General features: G+C 41.9%; 1 protein-coding gene across 1 annotated transcript; it reads right to left on the bottom strand.

Annotated features, from left to right (window-relative positions):
- Positions 1-2500: 2500 nt before the first annotated feature.
- On the bottom strand, positions 2501-3625 carry BDF20DRAFT_903134 (uncharacterized protein; the record flags this gene model as incomplete). The annotated part of the gene is made up of 1 exon (XM_053082911.1): positions 2501-3625. A coding segment is annotated over one exon (1125 nt), but the record flags the coding sequence as incomplete, so codon positions are not given.
- Between the last annotated feature and the right edge of the window lie 6549 nt (positions 3626-10174).

Here is a 10174-nt window from a genome sequence, read left to right as displayed (position 1 = left end):
CGTCAACGGATAAATGTTCCAAACAACTTTACAAGGATTGAGACTATCAAGAGGATCATTGGTTCGAAGGGTGAGGGTGCCACGATTGATGACAGGAATCTATGTATTGTGGAAAAGGAGGCGTTAAAAGAGGCATATGGACGAATGGCATCGAATGATCAACAGCGTTTTTCTACTTACATTAAAGACATAAGTCTTATTGGGATCAATAGGTTGGAAACCGTTCCAATTACCTGAGCCTAAAAGAATATTGGAAGGGTCTGATTCCGTATTGGGGTCAAGACTACATTGCATTCCCCCGCATCCGCCAAAAGTGATAACCTCGTAGTCAGCATCGGATCTGAATTGAGTAAATGCGCCGTTAGGTTCGATAATAGCAGTAGGATCCATATAAGCATAGCCTTCATTGTTATCTAGGGCGGCTTCTCGAACGGCAAGAAATCGAAATCGCCGGTGCCAAGTTGGTTAGTCACTTGAAAGCCGGCTTCTGACTCTCTAATTTGGTCCAGGGTGCCTCCGCCGGCGATCAAAGCGTTACCGTGGACTTGTGTATCGGAAGTAATGGCAGTTCCCCCAACAACAAGACCCATAGAACGATGGAGGAAGGATTGTCATCACAGTTAGAGCCGTTGTTGGCGTTAACAACAGAATTGGGAGCAGTAAAATTGCCACCAACAGCGAGAGGGCCCATGATATCAGAACCACCACCCGTTCTAAAATTGCCAAAGAAGATGGCATTGAAATGGCTGAACTGTAGCAGACATTATGTTAATAGATGAAATGGCATTTCATGACAAATAGGATAATCTTTTTTCTTTTTCCTTCAATACTTACAGCATCGTTATTTAATCCATAACCAGCACATGTACCAGGAGGTTGAGGTACGGGAGGAGGAGGGAAAGGACGGTTACCAGGGTCAATAGGATTAGGAGGAGGGAAAGGACGGTTACCAGGATCAATAGGATTAGGAGGAGGGAAAGGGCGGTTACCAGGATCAATAGGGTTGGGAGGAGGGAAAGGATGTATATTATGACCATGATGTGAGCCATGATGAGGAGGAGGAGGCATCACAACACGAGCTCTGCATGTACGCTTGTGACGACAAGCAACGCCGAAAGTGCAATAGATGTAAAGCGAACCATAGTCGAATGAAAGGATGTACTCTATTTCAGTAAGTTGATGTTTGAAGATGATGATGAACAGAATGTTCGTCAAAGTCGAAAATCAAAAGGCTCTTATTTATAGATGAAAAGGGCTTGAGACGACGATAAATAGGCTTTCACTTATTTACGGAATGTTGGTAGTACCTTCAACAAAAAAGAAATCTTCCTTGCCACCATTTTGTACGGGGATTTTTTTTTTCAGGCTTCAGGAAACGGTCTGATTTCAAAATTTGATTGATTCTTTCAATTGCAACAGACTACATTCCACCCTTTGGAGCTTATAACAACTTATCAGTAACGAAATGTTTAAGCAGCAAAAGGGATGAATAAGACTCTTTCTATATGATGGTGTATTGATTATGGACATCGTGAAAGCAAATAAGCGAAAGACACTCTCATAGGGTTCCAAGTATTTCCTTAATGCCCGCTGGTCCACGGAAAACATAGAGAGACTTGGGTTTGGAAACATATTCCATTTGTGAACGGAGAACTATCCATCTAAAAGGATTCTGCCTTTCATAATGCACACATCCAACGAAAAAGGATCCGAATCAGGGCTCTGTTTCGTTTTATAAACAGACAATAAATGAGTTAGCAGGTGTCCAAGAGAATGGTATGGCTGCTCCCTTATACTGACAAGTTGTCCATTATCTCATGCATTTTATTTAAGCCGCAATACCCCGTTCCTGTTCATAATATTACTATGCATCTCAACATGAATATATAGCAAAAAGTGGCTCGAGAGTAAAGCGAACCTTCATTTTTCATATTTTTCAAGTAGTTCAAAAATTTGTCATATACAGCTTTAGCTACATCAAAAGAAGAAGATATTATATCGCTGCAATAAATATTATTCAATATGCTATTGCTCGATTTACGCACGTTTACAAGTTGGATTATCAAAGACATTTTCGATTGGCACTCTAATAAAGAAAACAATAGTCATTTCAATGGTTGGCTGCAATTTGGCTGACCTAATTGTCATGTTCTGACCTCCAATTCGCTTAACAATCTGAGAAACAATTCAGATTTACTGCCTTTACCAGTTGTAAGTTCCATGCACACTGAGACAAATAAGATTTCAACAGGGTACATTTCAACCTTACTGGTAATCAGTACGATTAAACAAGATTTTTATTGGCAAATAATTTTAACCCCACATGAGCACATAACCATTATGAGATTGAATTGCCCGGGTCAGATCAAATATAAGGGGAGAAGGGTGCTAAAAAACCTTTTTGATAGTCAATAAAGGAAAAAGGCAGTAGAGAAGGGAAGAGGAAAAGAGGGTAAATCAAGGACTAGATTAGTCCTGAGTGAGCCACTGGACTAACTTGTTACCAAGAGTGGGAGTTTCTGGGGGGGGTCTTATCATGATGTAGATAATCAAGTTCGAATAGGATTTGATATAGTGCGGGCCATCGAATTTTCCAGCTGGAGAAGCGTTGAATATTTTGTTTGTTACGTGTTTTTATGGTTGGAAGCATGCTGAGAAGAAATGATATTGGGTCATTTACTGTGCAGGGCATTTGTAATCGACGGTGCATGTGAAGGCATATTATTGAGTGTTTGCGGGTAAACATGACATTAGGGTGATGTATGCACGGTTTTGGAACCCCACCAGGTAACCAACCGAGACGCCAACGTATAACTCGACTGCGTTCCACGGGAGTCATAGGTAGCCAAAGAGTTGGATCAACACCATGAAAAGGGCGACAAGAGGAGAGGAGAACCGAATTGTTAGCTTGGCGTTGTGTTTGAAGGTTTTCGACACGAAGTTCATGATAGGTAGTATTGAACACACGAGTATCGATGCGGTCAGGGTTATGAAAGTTGCAGCAGCGTTGCCAGAGGGGAGTTTTGGAGAGCTTGTACCAATGAGACAGACTAGCTGAAGCACGTAAGTATGGTAAAAACTGCGATAACAGGATATCCCTGGGACCATTGATGGACCTTAATAAGAACTTTCCTTGTAGGCGGTGAACACGCTCTTTCATGGATGGAAGGTTGGTCAGATGTAACATGACCTTGGTTGATGAACGGGAATTTCCTCCAAAAATTCGTCTTATACATTCTGTTTGGCATTCCTCGATTTTCTTTATTTGGGGTGATGAAAATGAGCTGATGGCAAGACCGTATTCCAGTTGGGTGCGCACAATTTGGGTGTAGAAGCGTGTTGATAGGAGCTGATTGAAACCTTTATGATTGACGCCAATAGCTGACATGGTGTTCATAGTGTGTAAGGCTTTGTTGGTATTGTTCTGAATTAGATCGTTGGTAAGTAAGTGTCCACCTGGGCCAATGGGGATACCTAGGTACGAGAATGATGTCTGACGTGAAATGCTAGTACCATATAGAGAGTAAGAGGATGTATCGGAACTGGGAGCGACTACAGCACATTTAAGTGGGTTCCAATGATATCCAAGACTGTGACTATGCTCCTCACATTTGTTGAGGAGTATCTGAAGTTGTGTGGGAGCAGCTATGAGCACAACATCATCCGCATATAGTAGGCTTGTCACAGATAACGCAAAACGACATACCCCATCGGGCTGCGGTAATGAAAGTGGTTGTTCACGAAGTAAAGAAGGTAGCTCGTTGATATATACGGAATAAAGGTATGGGGAGAGGATAGACCCTTGCAATACTCCTGTAGCCGGGGTAAACCGAGGGGAAGTAGCGTTAGACACAAGTACTTCTATTTGAACTTCGTCAAATAGGTTTTTAAGAAGACCTAGCAGGGCTGGATGTAAATAGGTTTGGATTGCGTTCCATATATAATCTCGGTCAACAGTATCATATGCGGATTTGATATCAAGGAATGCCAATGTTGGTGTGATTTTGTGATGTCGACGCAGGATGGCACAAGTTTCAATAAGGCAGAGCGCTTGGTCTAGAGTACTCCGAGAAGGCGAAAACCACCTTGGGCTATATCGAGAGGGGGGCCAGTTTGTTCAAGGATGTGATGGAGAGTTTTTTCCAAGATCTTACGAAACGTAGATGTTAGGCTGATAGGGCGGAAGTTAGCGGGAATCAAACGGTTCTGTGGAATATGTTGACGTAGAGGAACGAGGAAGAAGTTTACCAGCATAAATCTGCTGTAGGTGTTGTGACATCAGATTTGCTGAGTATTGAGGGCCTTCCATTGTTGAGAAGGTTGGTTTGATCTTCCGGTTCTTGCGGATTTTGCTGAACTTGGCAATGGCTTTGATGTAATCGCCTTGTGCTAATTGTTGACAGAAAGTACGCCAAGTTTCCCGTCTACGTTGTAGGACTAGACGCCGGAGTGTGGCTTGCGCTGTTTGATGCTGTTCCCAATAACGGAGGCAATTCAAACCTCGAGCTTTTCGCCATTTCTTGCATAGGTATTCCTTCCGGTTAAATGCAGCTGTCATTTCAGGTGTCCAAAAGCCTTTGAGATAGTCATCGGTATGAGGTGGGCGTCTTCCACAGACGAAGTCTAGTGTCGCTATGATGCTCTCACATAGTTGATTATGGATAGTTTCAATATACTGGCAAGCAGTGGATCTATCAGAAAAGGATGGATGTGGGGGCAATATCAGGGATAGATTCTGTAAGAATACTTTTTTATATAGATCATAGTTTTCGAAGCGTTTGAGTTTCTTGACATTCCAGTTAATCTGTGGGGATGTTAGTAGAGCGAGTAGATTCTCATGAACAACAAAGGACAGAGTCATAAACTTATGGTTAGAGTTGGGTGACAGGTCATCGCGTATGCGAAGGGTCGGTGTATACAATTCAGCAGTGCTGAAAAAGTAGTCAATAATACTAGTGCCTTGGAACGTATAAGAGGTAGGTTGACCGTGGGTAAGACGTTCATTCCATAAAATAAGATTGCTAGCCCTCATCCAATTGAATATTAGTCGTCCTGTGGGATTGATTCTGGTATCGCCAGTGAAGTCGCCCATTCGTGCATTGAAATCCCCCGCAAATGATAGTATTGGTTGTATGTGGTAGATGTAAGGGTAGTAAATCTAAAATTTGTTGTATATCTTCAGTTCTTAGGGAGGGAGGAAGATATAGGCAATGAATCAATATTTTGTTGGAGAGAATGATGGATAGGGAATATTTAGCTAGTAAGGGGTGTTCATGTGTTAATTGGTAGATCGATAGTTTGCTGTGTGTGTTAACTAAAAGGGCGAGACCGAGGGTACCACGATGGGTATTAATAGAGTTAGTTGGTATTCCATAAGTATGATATTGGGGCCAAAGGGTTGGATATTTGTTGGGTGTTAATAACCAAGTCTCATTAAGAAAAAGAAGATCAGATTTGTTAGCAAGTTGGAGTAAAGGTGTGATCGCTTGTTTCGGGAGGCCTGTTGCATTAAATAAAGAGATTGTCAGGGCTCTCATATATTTAATGTGCAACGGAGGAAGAAGGTCCATGAGCTGTAGAATTGTCTAAAGTATCCATTAGCAGGTCATCATCTGATGTGGGGTGATAATATCCTCGCTTGTTTGCTCTTTAGGCATTTGAGCAAAAATTGAGGATAATTTCGTATTATAGCGATCAGCTATAATAGAATCATATTTGGAGCGGGTAATCCATTCTTGGTCTAAGAAGGAGCGGGCCACAGCGTATTTAACTGGTGCTCTCATGTAATCAAGTGCTCGAGATAGACGGTTTTTCTGAATTTCAGTTGCAATGGAGTCGCGTTCAGCAGTAGGAAGTGAGGTGTATTTGGGATCGGCCAGGATTTTACCGCTGAATGGTGTAAAATCTTTTAGAAGGTTAACGTTCTTGTGGATGAGGAGTTCTGTGAATTCGGCTTCATAATCGTTATGTATGAGCACCGCGACCGTGTTACGAGCGGGGTAGTGTATGTCAAGGAGTCTTGCATTATTGACTCCGAGTTTACGGAAAGTGGTACGAATAGTGCCTACTAGGATACGCATTTTGGTGGGAATGTATACGTATTTGAAGCCTTGTTTCTCAGAGGGTGGTTGGAAGAAACGTGCTGCAGCTGCTTCGCGTTGCAGGCGTCGCTGTTCAATTTGGTGTAATGATGGTTGTTTTAATACCTGAATTTTCGCTGGGTTGTGCCAGGGTGCATCGGTGAAGGGTGTTGATCGGGTTTGGGATTCCGGAAGGGGCGGGAAATCTGAAGATGATAATGGGTCAGCAGCCTCGTTCATATTGTTGATACGTTCTTGTAGGTTGTCAATTTCACGACGGGCTTCAGAGAGTTCGTTTGTCAGGCGTTCAACAGTCTGGTATAACTGTTGGACAAGTGTTGCTTGGTTATTGCCAATAGTGGGGTCGGAGGAGGTGATTGTCTCTTTATCCATAGCTTGTGTGGAATTCAATGAAGCTCTAGAGCTTCCGAGAGTGGCGTGAACTATGGGATATAATTCAAACGCTTTGATGGTTTTATGACATGAAGTACATGCAAATTGTGGTTGAAAGGGTTCTTTGGGCGAGGAACCGTGTTTGTGAAACGTTGTAGTTTCGAAACATTCAGGACATATTAGGTGTTTGCGAACGGTGGGGAATGCAGCTTCTAGTGCAGACAGTTGCTCTTCTGAGAGTGCAGGATCTGCAGCTTTATTGTAGGAGCCTCTTAGTGGTCCCATTACAGTTGTCAAAGGTTTTGTTTTTCGATATGTGGTTTTGCTTAATGTGTAAACGTCTATTCGAGTCGCTTGCCTAAAAAGGAAAAATTATATAAACTGATGGGAAAGCGGAAAAAGAGCCTCATCTGCAGGTACGCTATTTTCAGAAATTATTCGGACACTTCTACGGACAGAAATAAAAATTCGAGAAGGAAAAAGAAAAACGGGACACTTTTTCTGCTTAAAGTTCGTACATTTGCAGAGCTCTTAACAGTTTAATGGACAACGTTATATTCGAAGATGGTTTAGATGGAAAGTTTGACGAAAATGGTGCTGCGGTTTGCGTCGTTAATATGGATGTTGACACAGATAACTATCCTTTGGGTGCTGTTACTGACTTTGATATGTATAATGACTTCAAACCTCCTGAGAGATCTGATCAAGAAAGAATCCAATAATAATTCTGATAAAAAGCTAATCGAAAATGAAGAAATGCCGAAAACAACCTATAGAAAATATAAAAAAGAATATATGGAAACATTTTTATTTACTTACTGAAAAAGGGATGTCAATTCGCGGTGCAGCAAGCGCGCTCAAAATTCCCAAAAGCACAGCATATGGCTGGCATAAAAAGAGTCTTAAGGCGGCAGATGAGTCGAAATGAGAAAGGCTGGTAGTGGCCGGTCAGTCCTTTAACTGAGAGTCGTCAATATCTTGTCGAGCTCACTGATGATAACAGTGATCTTCGTTTAGATCAAATGATGGAGAGCTTGACTAATCAATTCGAGGATCTCTCTATCTCCAAAACAGCCCTTTACAATTTCGCAACGCAAAAGTGCTGCATCAGCTTTAAAAAAGCTCATTTTCACTCTATTGAGAGGAATAGCCATGATAAAATCTAAGAAAGATATCAGTGGGTTAAGCGATGGATAGAAGATACCGATTTGGATTATAAAAGCAATTGCGTATTCATAGATGAAGCAGGCTTTCATATCAATCTAAAGCGATCCTTTGCTTGGTCTCAAAAGGGAACTCGTGCAGTTGTTAAGACTTCCAAAACCAAATCAAAGATGATGACGATTTTTGGCGCTATTTCGCCCTATGGAATTGTGAATATCAATGTAAGAGCTGCAAAGGCGATGGAAGCATCTAAAAAAAGAAAAGTAACAGGTAGTTGTGGCACAGTAGTAGTTGCTACAGAGAAAGGCAAAGGCGGTACCTGTACGGGACACTATTTCAATTTCATTGCCAGTACGTTAGATATTATGGATAAGCATGAACAGTTCAGAGGTCATTATCTTGTAATGGATAATGCACCTATACATACACATGACGACATACGAAGCTATATACAGGGTCGTGGCTATGGATGAGTTTTATCTCCCGGCTTATTCTCCTGAATTGAACCCCATAGAACAGTTTTGGTCAGTTTGTCAAAGCAAACTCAAGCGAGAAGCACTTTTAGACGAAGAAACATTGACACTACGTATTCGCGATGCCTGTAACAGTATTCTTCTGAGTGATATAAAGGGTTTCTGCAGGTATTCCGCCCAAAAGTTTCCTGATGTGTTTGGAGCGCAAACCCCTTTAGACAATTGGGACATTTGGCCCACGGCCCAAATCATTTTCTTTCAGTGACCCATTTTATGCTCCGAAATTTTCAGTCAGAAGTGTCCGAATAATTTCTGAAAATAGCGTACCTGCAGATGAGGCTCTTTTTCCGCTTTCCCATCAGTTTATATAATTTTTCCTTTTTAGGCAAGCGACTCGAATAGACGTTTACACATTAAGCAAAACCACATATCGAAAAACAAAACCTTTGACAACTGTAATGGGACCACTAAGAGGCTCCTACAATAAAGCTGCAGATCCTGCACTCTCAGAAGAGCAACTGTCTGCACTAGAAGCTGCATTCCCCACCGTTCGCAAACACCTAATATGTCCTGAATGTTTCGAAACTACAACGTTTCACAAACACGGTTCCTCGCCCAAAGAACCCTTTCAACCACAATTTGCATGTACTTCATGTCATAAAACCATCAAAGCGTTTGAATTATATCCCATAGTTCACGCCACTCTCGGAAGCTCTAGAGCTTCATTGAATTCCACACAAGCTATGGATAAAGAGACAATCACCTCCTCCGACCCCACTATTGGCAATAACCAAGCAACACTTGTCCAACAGTTATACCAGACTGTTGAACGCCTGACAAACGAACTCTCTGAAGCCCGTCGTGAAATTGACAACCTACAAGAACGTATCAACAATATGAACGAGGCTGCTGACCCATTATCATCTTCAGATTTCCCGCCCCTTCCGGAATCCCAAACCCGATCAACACCCTTCACCGATGCACCCTGGCACAACCCAGCGAAAATTCAGGTATTAAAACAACCATCATTACACCAAATTGAACAGCGACGCCTGCAACGCGAAGCAGCTGCAGCACGTTTCTTCCAACCACCCTCTGAGAAACAAGGCTTCAAATACGTATACATTCCCACCAAAATGCGTATCCTAGTAGGCACTATTCGTACCACTTTCCGTAAACTCGGAGTCAATAATGCAAGACTCCTTGACATACACTACCCCGCTCGTAACACGGTCGCGGTGCTCATACATAACGATTATGAAGCCGAATTCACAGAACTCCTCATCCACAAGAACGTTAACCTTCTAAAAGATTTTACACCATTCAGCGGTAAAATCCTGGCCGATCCCAAATACACCTCACTTCCTACTGCTGAACGCGACTCCATTGCAACTGAAATTCAGAAAAACCGTCTATCTCGAGCACTTGATTACATGAGAGCACCAGTTAAATACGCTGTGGCCCGCTCCTTCTTAGACCAAGAATGGATTACCCGCTCCAAATATGATTCTATTATAGCTGATCGCTATAATACGAAATTATCCTCAATTTTTGCTCAAATGCCTAAAGAGCAAACAAGCGAGGATATTATCACCCCACATCAGATGATGACCTGCTAATGGATACTTTAGACAATTCTACAGCTCATGGACCTTCTTCCTCCGTTGCACATTAAATATATGAGAGCCCTGACAATCTCTTTATTTAATGCAACAGGCCTCCCGAAACAAGCGATCACACCTTTACTCCAACTTGCTAACAAATCTGATCTTCTTTTTCTTAATGAGACTTGGTTATTAACACCCAACAAATATCCAACCCTTTGGCCCCAATATCATACTTATGGAATACCAACTAACTCTATTAATACCCATCGTGGTACCCTCGGTCTCGCCCTTTTAGTTAACACACACAGCAAACTATCGATCTACCAATTAACACATGAACACCCCTTACTAGCTAAATATTCCCTATCCATCATTCTCTCCAACAAAATATTGATTCATTGCCTATATCTTCCTCCCTCCCTAAGAACTGAAGATATACAACAAATTTTAGATTTAC

This window comes from Mycotypha africana, assembly GCF_025528875.1.
Source record: "Mycotypha africana strain NRRL 2978 chromosome Unknown BDF20scaffold_20, whole genome shotgun sequence".
Classification (NCBI taxonomy): Eukaryota; Fungi; Mucoromycota; class Mucoromycetes; order Mucorales; family Mycotyphaceae; genus Mycotypha; species Mycotypha africana.
This window is presented reverse-complemented; position numbering and strand designations above follow the sequence as displayed.